Raw genomic sequence first — 17,007 nt, 5'->3', positions numbered from 1 at the left:
AGTATTAAAATAATTCACACTATAATTTGGTAGGTGTGTTTGCTTACAGGTGTATGGTACTTATGGTATGGTAGAATTAAACACCACCTGTTGCTGCTGCTGTTGGGGCAAGTAATACACATCAGACTGGATAACAGTGAATAGGAGCATAATTGATATACATTTCTGTTAGTTTGTCTCAGGCCCATAGCTAGCACATTGACATGGGGTAGAGGACTGCATGACAAGAGATGCTGTTGTGCTTGCCTTCAAAATTTCATGTACTTAGCGAAAACCATAGTCTCAGTCAGAGGCTTTTTTTTTTTTACTTTATTGTTATGAAATAAGGAAAAATAAGATACATATTTATATGATTGTTCAGTATAACAAATATTCCAACACTCAAAGATTCAGAAATATAAAAGTATAGATCTTAACATGAAAGTGGGGTGTAACAAAGATTGTTCATGAAACTAAAGTTGAAATCTCCTTGGATAATGGCATCTAAATTCTTCCACAAAGGCATTCAGGTTCAGTTCTTCAGTCAAATCACTTTCCTACAACAGGAGAATTAGGTTTCTCTTTCTGTCATGGGTGGTGCTCAGCCCTGGGTGTGATAAAATTCTTTTCAAACAAGAAAAGGAATTCTCACAAACTCAAGATCACTATAGACAATTCAATTCAAATACAGAATTCTCAAGACCACTATAGACATTTCAAAAATAGACGGGAAAGCCTCCTTTAATTCATTGGCAGCACCTAGAACTTCTTAAAATCCCTTGCAATTTCTCTCTTCTATCAGTGGTTTAAATACAGCCATTTCAACTGTCACCTTCTCAGTATCTAATCCAAGCAAGTCAATCAAAACACTCGGTGATTCCAATTTCAAGACATCTGGAGAGCTGGTGAAATAGATTGCTGGAAAGCTTTTGTATAACTCGGAATTCTTCTAATAAAATCTCCTTTGCAATTCACCACTGGTTTCATCAATCGATTTTTGACAAATTTGGGACCTTTGATGCTCATTTACACTTTGGAATTCTGGTAAGTATTCAGTGACCATGGAATCTTGAAATTTTGGGGCCAATACCATGGCTCTTTTGGTGGCACATCTTAATGTTGATGCTTCATCACACACATCTTTCACAACACGGTACTTGGATCGAATGTCTGGGAAAAAGTCTTCAAACATCTCTCTCTTCTGTTGAAGTTCTTCACAGGCAATAGTAATCAATTAAACTCCTTTAGCAGGGTGCATTACTTCCTTCTGAAACTAATTGTTCACACAAGCAAAAACTTTCAAAACCATTCTCATAACCTCAACTAAGAACAAGAATGAGTGATTGTGCAACTTCCAACATCCCTCTTGCACTATATTCATTCAGAAAGTCTGACGAATACTCTGAATCTCTTCCAAATTACTATTAATTATTTCTGGGGTTTTCAGGTGACCAGTCCATCTTGTTTCTATGAGTCTTTGCAGGTGCTAGCCTTTATACAGTATAGAAAAATACTGTATAGAAAATTACAATTTGAGAACAAACCTGCCACTGCTGAGTTCCTGTCAGACACAAGAGACCACCATATGTAGTTGGTTATTCAAGCAGTGTGTGTATTTGCTTGTTTAATCTCTCTTGTAAAAGGATTTGTAAACACTTCCTTTGCACTTTGACATCATCAAAGCAAGAATAAAGTATTTTGAGGGTCAAGACAGCTCATGGAGGTCTTTCAAAATCTGTTGTGTAACATCTTCAGCAGTGATACCATGCTATTGGGCCACTCCAATAAGTCTCTTTTTGGCTTTGAAATCAACATAGTAGTGTAAAACAGTGGACACGTTTCCTACATTCACAGCAGCCTTTGTAGTATCACAGTTCAGGCAGAAGAACTTAACATCACTATTTTTTCTGAATCGCTTCAACAATATCTTTCAAAACAATCTTCATTATATCAGTTATTTCATTCTGAATTTCAGCAGAAGTGTACTTTGCATTTTTTGGAATGGTTTTCAGAGCATCTTTGAATTTTGGATCTTGTCCTACAGTAAACTTAAGTAGGTTGATGAAAATTCCTGATGAGTTGTTCAAAGTAAGATCTATGTCCTTGACGTTTATTATATCTTGATCCCTCAGAGGCAACTCATTTATCACAGCAAACTGATTAATTTTTGTGAGGGTTTTAAACTGTATCTGTTTCTTTCAATTTGTGAGGATGACACCAAAGCAGCAATTGTGGCATCTGAAAAAGGAAGTTATGATAAAATAAATATCAAATTCATAAATCATTAATGATATTGAGCAAATTAATAAACTGAAATCATAAAAATAGTAATTTTTTTGTATGCTGGATCTACCACATCAAGTTTTGGAGTTTTCCTCCAGATAAGGGATTTAAAGTTTATAGGTGCTAAAGAGTAGGCTTTAGGATACGTCAAGGATGTGGAGGTATATGTATGATTTTGTGCAGGACTTGGGTCTTGACCCGTGATTTGACACTACTTGATTTGTGAATCTCAGCAGAATGACATGAAAATATAAATGTGAAATGTAGAAATATCAAAAAATTACCTGTAGCTTCTCTTGTCCTTGTTGCAATCCCATCAGCCATTGTATTCAAGTGGACTAAGCATTTCTCATGTTTGATTAAACCTTTGCCTTGATAAAGTGCGTTTTTCCAATTGCAGAATCCAGATTTGATAAAACCATATCAGTTCCCATTCCACCAGCATTGCTAGGGTGTGCATACACCCACCAAGGAAAACAAAATGGACTTATCAGTTTTAACAGAATATTCCAAACACGCAGAGGTGACATGTGGGGAAGCACGCTGGGTAACATGCCCCCTCCCTGATTTTTTGGTTTCACCCTCAAATCCAGACTGGGTGGCCTGCTGAGATGACTCAGGGGGTGGAGGTGGTGCTCCTTCCTCAAGCCCCAGTGCACAGGGTTATCATTGGGGGGAGCAGAGGGACATTGGGGGGAGCAAGTGGTGATGCCAGGTGGCTCAGGTGACCTGAGCCACCTGGCATCACCACTTGCTCCCCCCAATGTCCCTCTGCTCCCCCCCCAGGGGGCATGCCCCACAGTTTGAAAATCTCTGTGGGGTGGTCACGTACCCTCCCAGAACCTTTAAATTATGTCCCCTCCCCCCCATCAACAGTTATGCATTGCCTCTGCAATCATGGCCAGCTCATGCACCACTTTTCATTAAAACAATTCAGCACACCTCCAATATTTATTTTAGGAAAATTAATTTCAATTGAGCTATTTTGAGAGTTCTAAGATCTCATGGATTATTTTTGTATATAACCTTATTATGTTTTGTATTATCTTCTGAAGTAGATGGTGAGCTTGGTCGAGTCTATCTCTTTTTGAGATGGACGAATCATAAATGTGTCCATTTTGAAAACTATTTATAGCTATTCCACCATGTACAGGAAGGGCCTGGGTCTGTAGATCAGTGTGGTGTTGACCTGGGGTAGGCTGTCTTTGTGGCATCAATAGAAGGGTAAAAATCAGCTATTGGCTCTATGCTACATTTTTAGAGAACAAATAAACAAAACCATTTCTCTCTTTTCAAAGTCATAATGGTAATACAATGGTAGCCATCACAGTTGCAAATCCAAGAAATCCTGTGAATTTAAATATTCAGATTTATTATTGTAAGCAAATTTTCTCAAATCAGAGCAATCCTCAGTGAGAGCTAAACTATCTTCTGGCTCAGACTGTCTTAATAAGGGTTTTCTAGCAACTATTTGGTATTTACCTTCTGATTTAGGGTCTGATCCACTTATGCACAGCCTAACTTTTCTCTTGTGAGTAGTCCTATTTGCTATAATGGGACTATTCAAGTAAGTAAAGTTAGTCACATGCTAAACTGTTTGCAGGGACCAAGACGTCAACTAATTATATTCTCTGCTTGAATGCAAAAGTGTGGAATTTATATTTTAGTCATAGCAGAGTGATGTAAAATTGCTAGATTTTATTCTATAGAACAAGGCTCCAGTGAATGAGTCCAAGTTGTAATAATGATCTCACTCAAACCAAAACAATCCTAATCAGAAAACTGTAGGCTATACCTCTGTGTTTACACTCATAGACTTTAAGGCCAGAAGGGACCATCTAGTCTGACCTGCACATTGCAGGACATAGAACTTCAGCTATCCCCTCTTGTAATAGCCCCATCACCTGTGGCTGAGATACTGTAGTCCTCAAATAATGATTTAAAGACGTCAAGTTAGAAAGAATCCATCATTTACTCTAGTTTAAACCAGTAAGTGACCCATGCTGCAAAGGAAGGCGAACCCTCCCCCTCCCCCCCCCCAGGGTCTCTGCCAATCTGACCTGGCTGAAAATTCCTTCCTAACTCCAAATATGGCAACTTGTTGAACCCTGAGCATCCCGGCAAGACCCATCAGCCATATGCTGGGAAAGAATTCTCTGTAGTAACTCAGAGCCCTCCCCATCTAGTGCCCCATTTCCAGTCATTGGGGATTTTTGCTACTAGCAGTCGCAGATGGGCCACATGCCATTGTAGCAATCTCCTGGTACCATCCCCTCCATAAACTTATCAAGCTCAGTCTTGAAACAAGCTAGGTTTTTTGCCCCCCACTGTTCCCCTTGGTTTAATCTGAAGTCAATTCTATGCTGCTGGGAGCTGAGATTTCCCCAAGAGTAATGAATAATGCTGACATCAAGTGGTTAAAAACTCACATTATTGTTCGCCATGTTAGCCAGAGTTCTACTTACCTTTGCAAGTTTCTTACACTCTTGAAATATCTAATTCCTAAACCTATTACTCCTATTTTCGCCTTCAAATCATTTTGGCCAAACCCACATGTGTGTACATGGCCCAAGAGTAAATCATATATTTTCTTTTTACTGATGCTTTCCATTAGGCTGAGACAGCACTACTGGAAGTAATGCATAGTCAGAAAAAGTATAGCCTTTGGAAGTGCTAATTTGGTACAAAGAGCAGCAGAAGGAGAAATACAAGAATTCTAACATGGTTTTTAGCATTGTCCAAAAACTCACATCTGGTTTAGAGGAGATTCTTCCTCCCCTAATATTCAAAGTCAGTTGTCAGAGCAAGAAAAAAAATACATACCCTGGGACACAAGAATGGTCATCACCGAGGGTCATCTTTCCTCACCAAGCAGTGAGGCACGTATGAAAGAGAATTAACTACTTAGCTCCAAAGGAAAACTTCACATACTCCTTCAAGGAATGTGCATTTAATACAACACTGTGCTATTTATAAAGCATACAAAAATGTGCTAGGTGCATTACAGATAAATTAAAAAGACAGTTCTTTTCCCTAATATGCTTTAATAGGAGACAGAATCTTAGATCTGGGTTCACAATTGCTGATTTGTTTACCAAAAAAAAAAAAAGGGTAGAGGATTGAACATTCAACAATTAGAACATTCAATAAATAACAATCCAAACAAATAAAATTAGGAGATCAGTAGTTCCTGGCAAACATCAGTATAGTGGCAGATCAAAAGTTTGGAGTAGAGGGCTGTTATCACACCCTCAGAATCTGCTTACTATACACATTTTAAAGATGCAGTGTTGATTTGATAACCAAATAGGATTCAATACAAAGACAAAAGATTCTGAATTTTCTCGAGCTAAATCAGATGTATTTTTGTCATATGCAGTGAGTAGGAACACTACTATACTCTGAACAAATTTTATATAAAAGTTTCTATAAAATCTAAACTAGAGAATATAACAACAAAAATTGTACAGTGGCCAATAATTACTTTATCAAATAAATTTTCACCTGGTTGAAAAATAGAAAGACTTCCATCAGTGTGTCCAAATACTACTTTTCCTTTCTTCTTTGGATGCCATCTAAATAGACAAATGTCTGACAAGAAACTATGTGCTTCTTTATGTACAGCTACCCCACTGTCTGGTCCTGAGATAGTCCAAATATACAATGGGCCTCTATGGGAAACAAATGCAACTGCATCACCTGCATTCCAGCACCAACTAAGTGAGGCAGGAACCCCTGAAACATTTAAAAAAAAATGTAAGAACTAGCATTTGAAGTTTAGAATGCTATTATCTATCAAATATTCTTAGCCCATTACTGACATTGGTCTTGAAAAGCTGCAGATCTTAAATTACTAGTAAAGTAATACGTTAAACATATTTTACAGACTTCAGTCTAAGCGTATACAATTGTGTGTACTTGGCATGGCATAAAAGTAAACTCTACTTACGCATTTTCAAAGAGTGAAAATTTTATGTATTACATGGCAGCGGACTATACTGTGGTACACATGCTTAACTTCTACTAGTGCCAAAGGGAGTTATTCATATGACTGAAGATCAGCCTGCTCCTATATGTTCATCCTTACACAAATACTTACCTTACAGTAAGAGTAATGAACTGTTATTAATCAGTTAAAAAACAAAACCACTTGCAAACTTTTACAAAATGTATTTACGTTTTGGCAAAAACCCAGGAAGTCTAACCATAGTGGGCTAATCTACACTAGAAGTGCTATATTGGCACAGGTACACTGATGCAACTCCGCCCCCTGTAGTGAATCTGGTGAAGACGCTCTATGCTGACAGGGGAGAGCTCTCCCATCGGCATAATAAATCTACCTCCACAAAAAGCAGTAGCTATGTTGGCGGGAGAAGCTCTCCTGATGACATAACGCTGTTCACACCAGCACTTAGGCCAGTGTAACTTATGTCGCTCAGGGGAGTGGCTTATTCACACTGAAATAAGTGGTAGTGTACACCTGGTCTAAGACTACAGGAGCAGATAACTGCACCTGAACTTTAAAGTTTTGTAATCAGTGGGAGCTATAGGTGCTTAGCACTTCTGAAAATCAGATCACTTTTATTTAGGTGCTTAGATATGGACACAGGCACCTAATTTCAAGTATCCAAGTTGTAAGTGTGACCTCAGCATTTACCACACTGCAATACTCCACAATCATAAAAATTAGATTGCAAGGTGTGATCAAAGAACAATCTCAATAATATATATTTCCCCAAGCCTCCCATGCACATTTTATTTAGGTACTTTTTTGTACTAGTACCATCAGAGATATCGGATATGCTACAAATGTAAAGTTAATAAGGGGTTTTAACACAGTTTATTCTGAAAATAAAAGCGGTGAGCAACATAGTTTTCATATCCCATTTATGTACCTCCTATCTCCTTCAAATTCAATCATGGACTCCGGTAATTATTTAGGATTGATCAACTGGTTCTTAAAAAATAAATACCAGTACTGATTTTAACCCATATCCTGAGCAAAAGTAAAGTTTTTATCAGGGTTGAATCAATTCAGATTTCCTTGCCCACTATTTGTGCTTTCATGTGACCTTTAGATCTCACAGCACGTAAGGTTTTCAAAGACATGCCATATACTCTAGAAAATAACAAAATGGGAAGCCTCAGAGCACCAGAAAGTTTGAGAAGCCCAAGAGAGGCTCCCAGACCTTCTGAACATAACAGAACTTGAAAAGGTACAGGATTGAAGAGGTTTCAGAGTAACAGCCGTGTTAGTCTGTATCCGCAAAAAGAAGAACAGGAGTACTTGTGGCACCTTAGAGACTAACAAATTTATTAGAGCATAAGCTTTCGTGGACTACAGCCCACTTCTTCGGATGCATATAGAATGGAACATATATTGAGGAGATATATATACACACATACAGAGAGCATAAACAGGTGGGAGTTGTCTTACCAACTCTGAGAGGCCAATTAATTAAGAGAAAAAAAAACTTTTGAAGTGATAATCAAGCTAGCCCAGTACTGTCTGTACTGTCTGTACTGGGCTAGCTTGATTATCACTTCAAAAGTTTTTTTTTCTCTTAATTAATTGGCCTCTCAGAGTTGGTAAGACAACTCCCACCTGTTTATGCTCTCTGTATGTGTGTATATATATCTCCTCAATATATGTTCCATTCTATATGCATCCGAAGAAGTGGGCTGTAGTCCACGAAACCTTATGCTCTAATAAATTTGTTAGTCTCTAAGGTGCCACAAGTACTCCTGTTCTTCTTTTTGAGGATTGAAGAGGGCACATGTTGAAGAAACTGACTGCAGGAAAGCACCTGGGGTGCACTAGCTGCTTGCAGGGAAGGAACTCAGGCTTGTTGCAGAGGAAGTTATTACACTCAGCCTGTTGGAAAACTCATTGGAAGACAATAGGGTTGGATCAACAGTTTCATACTTTTGAGAAGAGCTAGCTGCACATTAGGATGTTTATCTAAAATGAACCAAAAACTATATTTTAGAATTTAAGTGTGATCATTATTAGTAAATGGCCTTATCTGAACAGCAGCCTTTGTTGTAGACCAGGTTTTATTTGTGTTCAGCCTTGCAAAACTGTCATGAAAATTCATATCCAAATCATAAATCGTAATTGCCTACATTTCACTATGATGACTGATGATAATTGATACTATTTTACTTGCCAATAAAAAACAAACAAATAAACTTGCCCTGAGTACAAGGCATTTTGAAAGGCTGTAAGAAGAGTTGAAAAATTCAGTTTTTCAGCAATTACTACAGTTCAGAACAATGTACAAAAACACTGTGTTTTATCATATTCTACAATGAACTACAGTAGAAGTGAGGCTAAAGAATTTTGTGCTCCATCTATAACTGTTCAACTTCTAAAACGTTCTCTACCAATCATTCAACATTTAGTACATTGCGAGTATTTCTGCTATTTCAAAGATGAAGAGCTATAAGAAATAAACCTCTGTGTCTCCGATACCTTTTGTACTGTCCAGTTTTGCAACAGCTTTTTGTTCAGCCACATTCCAAATGATCACTAAATTATCTGCACTGGCACTTGCAAACATGTCAGGGTTGTGGGGACACCAAGATATTGCTGTGATTGTCTTTTTATGCTCAGACATAATTGCCCGGAGTTTGAATTCATTATATCGGTGATCCAACTAAAAAAAAACAAAACAAATTTATTTTAGATACTCAAATTTCAGTAAACTCGCTTAGTATCTATGGCATATATTGCTAAGTTGGATAGTGTAGCAGCTCAAGTCACTAATGGACAAGAATATGAAGCTTACCATACTTAAAAGACTACAATCTGATTTCCACTGCATTTAACAAGTCCAAGTACTTGCAACTTTAATAAGCTAGGTCCATATAAATTTTAATTGCAGGGAAAATGTGTCAATATTCAGTTAAGCCCCTCCCCTCCCTCCTAAAAAATTACTTCCATGTGTTTCATATAGTAACTTCTTTTATTTCACTTCTATAGCACTGCTCATATCAGAATTTTAAAGTACTTTACAGATATTATACCTATTTTACAGATGGCTAAACTGGAGCACAAAGAGATTTGCTCTACATCACACAGCCAGTCAGTGGCAGAGCTGAGAACAGAATTTATGATTCCTGGAACCTTGCTCTAATCATAGACAAATAACAATTTGACACTGGAATTAATGGAAAGCTATTGAATCAACCTAAAACATTTACTCATGATACAGTGATTTGTAAAATACAGTTGGTCTCATCTTGCTTTGAATGAAATCAGTGAGAGTTTGCAATATCAAGCAATCAACATAATCTCCAGGAACCTGTATTTAGTGCCACTAATGTGTATCCAACTCTTCAAATCCAGAAACTCCAGAATTTATGGATCAACCTATGTTTGTCTCATTTTAATACAACATGATTGATTAAAGACTTAGTAAAGATTTAACTCTGATTTTTTCACCTTAAGTCAAACTATTAATATTACTTTCATGTATATTCAGTGTCCTTAGCTGGCTTTTTTGGTTTAGTACAGCAAAGAAGGGGAAATGACCCAGGGAGAAGCTCCGGTATACAAGGTTTCGTTTTACATATGTAATACGATACATATTGTATTAATGGCTACTATAATTTTGACTATATGTTGTATGTCATTTTTTGGCAGTATAAGCAATGGTTAGTACTTTGCAGCCCACAGGCAGCGGGCAAGGCTTCTGTTTATCCCTTCACTTGAGCTCTATAATATGCACCTCACTTACTCTATTTGCTGCAGAGATGTTTTACCCTATTATGAACAATTGTTCCACTCCCAAACCAGAGATGGATTTAAAACTGGGGGTTTATTAAAGTTAATATAAAAAACAAACAAACAAACAAACAAGTGCAGCTTGCACACACCCCACACCAGCTTGGTCTCATCAGAGTATACCAGGAACCCCTCTGGGCCCACTTCCTGTTTCCCCACTATGTTCCATTTAAGGGAGAGCGTGCAGTTAATCTAATCCTGACATTTCCTTATCAGTGCTACACAATTCTGAAAGTGATGCACAAGCCAGCATGGAATCTTGCTCCCTTTCTCATATCTACACTGGCTCTGCAATGCTGACCTGAGTAACAAATTGTAACAATATTTTTTTTAATTGTTTTGGAGTAGATCTGTTGAGTAAAAAGATGCCAGTTCTATACAGTCATTTTTCTGACTATAATCGCACTTCAAAACTACAAGAACGTTTCTTGAAAGGGATGAAAGTGAAGTAGAAAGCAAAGAACAATGTTCTAAAGTAAGTAGTCTATTGAGAAAAAAATAATCTTACCTGGTAAATATAAATAGCAAGTGTGGCACAATAAGCAAATCTATCCCCACTAGCAGCACATACATCTTTGTTCCAAGGCTGACATCCAGCAGCTAAAAGGCCCACTTGCTTAACCTGTGACATCTTTGCCTATAAAAAATAAATTTATGGAACTGAGAAATAGAGACAGGACACTTTTTTAATGAGCCAACAATGCACTTTTGTTCAACAGTATGTTTAAAAATATATCCTTTAATTTTATAAATCAAGGCCATATGTTTTCTGAGATACAATGAATATACCAGGAATAAAACCATGCAGATATTCATACTATGCAAGGAAAGGGGTTTAAGGTCATTGGCAAACATACATGCAGGAAGAGACAATTGAAGACAATAGAGCTATGCTGATTTAGAACAGCTGAGGATCTGTCCCAGTATTCCTTTTTGTTATCTCTTGTAGTAAAATTCAACATTTTCTATTCTTAAATCTAATTCCCCACAAAAATGTGTGGGTAAAATACATCATGTGCCAAACATCTCAATGTAAAACAAATTAAGCAACGTATTTTTTCATGAATTTTTTTCTTAAATTTTTAAACCATTATGGGCTAATTATTTAATTCCTACTCTTTCCCTTTTGAAAAAGTAATTTTTCGTATCTTCTCAGTAGTCTACATCTACAATAAGATTTAAAATGCATCAGGAAAAATAAATAGGAAGACAACTGACATATGTTAATGTATCATTAAACGTCTTTGTGGACACAATCTTACCGCTTTGTAATGGGACTCTCCCGTTGACCCACCTTGTAAGTAGGTATTAGACACATGAATAACGCTGCAGAAGTACTGCTGGATCATTATGGGAGTGGCTCTATAGAGAGAATAGGTCCTATAGGGAAAACCAAGTTCAAGAAGGAAGCTGGATATGAGATTTACGCTTTGTTATTGTGTCTGAGTTACTAGTTTGGTTGGGGATGAGATAGTGACTCAGCCCATTCACACCCTTCGTATAGTGCCCCATGACCAAGACAGCACATGTATCTGCACATAAATCATCTTTGCTATACTGAGAGCAATTGCAAAAACAAACCACTTAACCTCTATTCCTCCCCACAAATTAATTACTGCAGGGTAAAACAAAGCAGGGTATGATATCACAATCTCACTCTCAGTGGGAGATACAGATTACTAATGAAGTGTAGTGGTGCCTTAAAAATTCCAAAACAATTTTCATTTATATTAATATATAGAACTTATATTTAATATGAAGATTAAAACATTTTTATAGTTCTTTAAGAACAGTGAAGCATATTCTCAACTCAACACACAGTGCATTAGCTGTGCAATTCCCATCCACAGGCATTTTTCATGAGTTGACAATGTGCCCTCATTTAATTTTTTAAATGAGAAATAGTAGGTTTTGTAAAAATTTGAATTAATCAATGGTCCAAGTGACAGTGGGGGCGGGAGGGAGAGAGAGAAATCCTTTGCACTCTAGATCAGTGGTTACCCAATGGTGTTTTATAGCCTCCAATAGTCCACAGAACACTTCTAAGTGCTTCCATTTTGGTCTTAGTATGAAGCATCTGTCAGTTTCCAAGCTTGCCTGAAGAAGAGCTCTTTGTAGCTCAAAAGCTTGTCTCTTTCATCATCAGAAGTTGGTCCAATAAAAGACAGTATTTCACCCACCTTAGCTCTCTAGTTTCCAAGCAGTGAAAATTCCTACTAGTGTAGGACTAATCCAGAGTAGGACACTTTAGGGATTCCAAACACACAACATCACTGCTTCATGCCTTTCTTTTTGTGTGTTTCTCTAGCATAATTTCAACCATGATTAAATTTGCAGAGGACACCAAAAGTGGAGGGATAGTAAACACACATGATGACAGATCCAAACTCCAAAGTGACTCCAAAGTGAGATTACAGTAGTGGGGGCTTCAGGCATTGAAGGGGAGATTGAGTACTAATTACTATTGGTTAAGCATAGACAGGGTAAAGTCAAAGCAAAGGAAATAAATAGCACTGATACAAAAATAAGGGCACATAACTAAGGATCCGTACCACATTAAGACTGTCCTAATATTACTTTAATGTGCAACTAAGTACAATAGGGAAAGTGGGAAATCAGACTGGGAAGCTTGGAGAGAAAATTCCTTAAGAAGTGGTTCACCCTGTGGCTTGCAAAATCCACTCACATAGGGCAAGGAGGACTTTTTCCTCAAGTGTGGGCCATCAGCTTCTGCAATATCTAAGCTTTAATTTAAAAAAAAAAACAAGTTAAAGTCTCTAGCTCTTATATAAAGATAACCTCTCAAATACAAACTAAGCGTCAGCTGATGCAACGTCAGCTTCTTAAGTCTGCAGAAAGTACCAGAGCCAACATCATTATTACGGGAAGGGGAGGCCTGGTAGCTACAGCTGTGTGGGGTTGAGAGCAAAGAGGATTGGTGGCCACTGTTAGGAATAGAGTGCCTTGGGGTGGTGCAACCCGTTGGGCAAGGGGCTTGTTGTATTAAGTTAGATGGAATAAACGAGCCAAAGGTGTTAAAAAACCCAGTCACTGTCCAACGTTTAACAGTGTTAAACAAGGTCCATGGTTTGGTATAAGGAGATCTCAGCCTGCTTACTACCATAGCAAACACACCGTTAAAAATCCTTTTAACCTTTTATTAAAGATCCAGAAAAGACGGAAAAACAATTAAAGCATTTGAAATGTAAAGTATTAAGTAAAGCTTTCATTTTAACAACATTTCTTGTTCCCTTCCCTTTAGCTGGATTATACCCTGGCTCACTGAAATTCAGTCAGCAGGAAAATATAATTTTAAAAGCCTAAAGACAGGGAGACTTCCAAGGCTTAAAGCTCCATTCCAGAGCTCATGCAGGGAGAGGAAGGGGTTCTCACACTGGGCTTAAGATTACCCTCATCAACCACAAGAAAACAGCAATTATGCATTAGAGACAGCCCCACTCTTTCCTTCAATGTGCTTGCATGGTGTATTGTACGTAGTACTTTGTATTTTTAAATGATATAAAGAAGTCTGGGTAGCTGAATGTATCATTAACGGGATGCAAAGCCTTTAGGTTGCTGAATGAAGGCCAGGTTAATGGTGACCAAGAGTCATTGCCATCTGATGGCTGTGAAATGAGTTTGTATTTTCAATTTAGTTCACAATTGATGTGTGTCCATATCACAAAATATATATCATATTAACTACTGTACTTCTATTTGCAACATGAATTTGGCTGTACTTTCCCTTCTTTCTGAATACATTTATAAAAAGGCAAAAAGTAACTTTATGAAAAGATAGAAATATACCATTTAGAGAGACTCAGCAACAGGTGACTCAGCAACAGGTGACTCAGCAACAAGATGAGCCCGGTCATTTGAAAATACTATATTTTTTGACTTTGATAAGTCAGTGGTTTTCTTAAAATATGTTCTCAAAATGAAATTATGCTCTTAACAGCACATTTAAGAGGAAAAATATGATTTTAAGATTTATTACTATTTTGTTGAGATAATCACACATGCTTAAACGGCATCATTTCTGTGTTAAATCCTTACACAGTTGTTTTTACTATTTTTGATTTGCAACTACATTTAAATCTACATTTTCAGAATATTTTAGTATTTACCCTGAGCTATAATGTATAAAGTACTTCAAACTTTACTCTAGTATCTCTTGTAAACTTGCTAATTTTCTTTTGTTATTTATAAAGAGTTTCAATGTCACTGTCTGTTTGCAAAATACTTCAGTTTTATTTCATGATAAAGGAAGTATTTAGTCTGAAATCCATTACAGCTAAAGAACTTAAATAATATTTTACAAGGATTGTTGCATCTCTTGTCAACACTATGCATCAGGCCAGTATCCAGCAGATTTCCTCAGACATTGCAGGTTTCAGTAAACGTGCTCATAGTGTGAGACAGAAAGCAGCATTCATCAGAACATCAGCGTGAAGAAAATGGCAGCAAATAAGAAAAGCACTATAAATATATATCCAAACTGTTACGTTACATCTTTAGCAATGTTGATTTTTCAGTCATCCTCTGTTAAAGTCATCATTTCTATTCAAAATAGAAATGATTATTTTATATTTATATATAGCATGTAAATTATGCAGAAAAATTTTGCTTACTTAAAAATTCTGTAAAATGTACACAGCACTAAGGAAGCTATTATTAAAGAATTTCTACAGTTTCCTAGGAGACAGAGAAAAGCCCAAGCCTTTTCTCTTTTCAATTGGCATGAGCAGAAACATAATAAGTCCTTCCTAATTACTAAATATAGAAACCAGCATTAAACTGAAAGTCTGTTTACCTTAGAGATACTATTATTAAATAACAAACCCATATGACAAAATGGATTGGATGAATGGCTACAGCTATATTATTATTTATAGATACATGCCTATGTTATCCCTACCTTAGAATAGGTATCATTTTTTGTGAACCACTTAAGAATTTCCATGTCCATTTCAAAACCTCGCAGCTCCCAAAATATACCATCTCTTGATCTGGATGTAGCAAGAAATCACTTTACTCAAAGAGGAAGGAACTAAACCCTGATGTTCAAAAGGATAATGCAGACTTACTAAAGGATGCAGAAGAAAAGCCTGAGCATTGTGTCGCACCACACACACAAAACGGCAGTGTCAGTAGCCTGGCAACTGCAGCTCTTTAAAATTAAAATGGTACCTCTTAATCTAACTCGTTTTGCTCTATTTCATGTACTCTATGTATTTCATCTATTTGCTGTATTTCAAGATTGTACTACATTGTTATCTGCAAAACAGTAGCCTTTTCAAGTCCAGTGAAGAGGCATGACTGGCACAGTACAGCATCCTTTATTTATCAGGGTGTATATGTGTGTGTCTGTGCCAGTATATAGGCACAGACACACACACCCTGATATTTATTCAGATTCTGAAATTTTACGCTTTTATGATGTTAGAAAATGATGACTGATGCATTTCTCATTTACCAGATGATCATTAATTTGTTACTTTTGACTTCTGTCAAGCTCTTTTTTGATGGAAGTTTGAGTTCAGTTAAAAATGCTCAAAAACAACAATTTAAAGTTTTTTTTATCAGTTATATAAAACTACATTAAACATGCTGGATACATAGGAAAAATGATTAGTTTTTATTCACAGATTGGAAGAGGAAAACAAGTTTTCCTGCATTTTCAATTCCTAATCAGTTTCTTAACTTTGAATGAACTAGTCACTGAACTAGCTGAATAAACTGAAATGAAGAAAATATTCTTTCTACACCTGCAGAATGGACTACTGCCATCAAAAGCTGGTTGAGCACTTCAAACTCCAGTTGCAGGTGCTTAGCTTGTGACCTCCGCCAGTTCAATGGTTTGACTTTCAATGAAATTTGGCAGCAAACATGTACTGCTTAATATTATTTTTATCTAATTTAAATTATTTTAATAGATTATAGTTAGTTTAAGCCTTAACATAGGTTGTCATAATTTCAAATTAAATTTTAAAATAGGTTTGTTATTAAATTAAATCTAATTTTATTATTTGTATAAGCACAGTGCCTAGGAGCCCCAGTCATGGACCAGGTCCCCACTGTGCTAGTACATCTGTACAAACACTGAACAAAATGTTTTATCCATCCTGGTGTCTGGGTAACCATCCACTCAGCCTTTCCACACACTTCCACTCTCCCCCAGCCTCAGCAGGAGTAAGCCTCACAAAGGAATAATGGTGCAATTGGTACACTACCCCTCTTCCAAAGGAACTGGAGGATGCAAAGAAAAATTAAGTCCCAACTGATCTTCAGATGTTAAATGTACTGGTTCTAGAAGAGATAATGCAGGGTACCTGAGCTGAACACTGAAATATTCAGGACACATGTACAACCTGAAAGCCAACAAATGAATTTAATCTCCTCAATCATAGCACCATAGGACTGCAAGTTACCTCAAGACATCATCTAGTCCAGTCCCCTGCACTCAAGGCAGGACTAAGTATTATCTTGGCCATTCCTGACAGGTGTTTGTTTAACCTGGGGTTAAAAACCTCCAGTGATGGAGATTCCATAACCTTCTTAAGCAATTTATTGCAGTGCTCAATCACCCTGACAGCTAGGACATTTTTCCTAATGTCCAACCTAAACCGCCCTTGCTGCAATTTAAGCTCATTGCTTCTTGTCCTATCCTCAGAGGTTAAGAACATTTCTCCCTCCTCCTTGTAAAATAATGTATACTATGAAGTATTATAAATTGCAACTAAAATAAATACATTTGTCAAATAAATGAACAATGTACAGTTTATTATGTCATCTTTGCCTTTATCCCCCACCAACTGTGCTTGTTCACTCACTACATTCACAAAAGTCATTAATTTGCTATTGGCTTCTGAATACTAAAGGGAACTTGTGAGATTCTAAATGTAATTGCAAAGCATAGAGATTATTTAAAATACTTACGGAGATGCAGTTGAGTC

At 36.9% G+C, this 17,007-nt stretch overlaps 1 protein-coding gene across 9 annotated transcripts in view; it reads right to left on the bottom strand.

Annotated features, from left to right (window-relative positions):
- Nucleotides 1–17,007, bottom strand: part of WDR17 (WD repeat domain 17) — a 107,144-nt gene that overhangs the window by 47,072 nt on the left and 43,065 nt on the right. For 7 of the 9 annotated variants that reach the window (XR_006172579.2, XM_024101118.3, XM_005304183.4 and 4 more), the window contains 3 exons: nucleotides 10,560–10,688; nucleotides 8,738–8,921; nucleotides 5,767–5,997 (listed from right to left, as the gene is read on the bottom strand). Coding sequence is in view for 8 of the 9 variants with exons in the window: in XM_005304183.4 (XP_005304240.1) it covers nucleotides 5,767–5,997; nucleotides 8,738–8,921; nucleotides 10,560–10,688 (544 nt within the window). In the remaining variant the exon portion in view is untranslated. Of the gene's footprint in view, nucleotides 1–2,546; nucleotides 2,698–5,766; nucleotides 5,998–8,737; nucleotides 8,922–10,559; nucleotides 10,689–14,969; nucleotides 15,140–17,007 lie in introns of those variants that run through there. The other 2 variants (XM_005304181.5, XM_024101119.3) reach the window with 2 other exon arrangements.

Source organism: Chrysemys picta, chromosome 5, assembly GCF_011386835.1.
Source record: "Chrysemys picta bellii isolate R12L10 chromosome 5, ASM1138683v2, whole genome shotgun sequence".
Lineage (NCBI taxonomy): Eukaryota > Metazoa > Chordata > Testudines > Emydidae > Chrysemys > Chrysemys picta.
The sequence above is the reverse complement of the archived record's forward strand: the minus strand, read 5'-3'. Positions and strand labels throughout refer to the sequence as shown.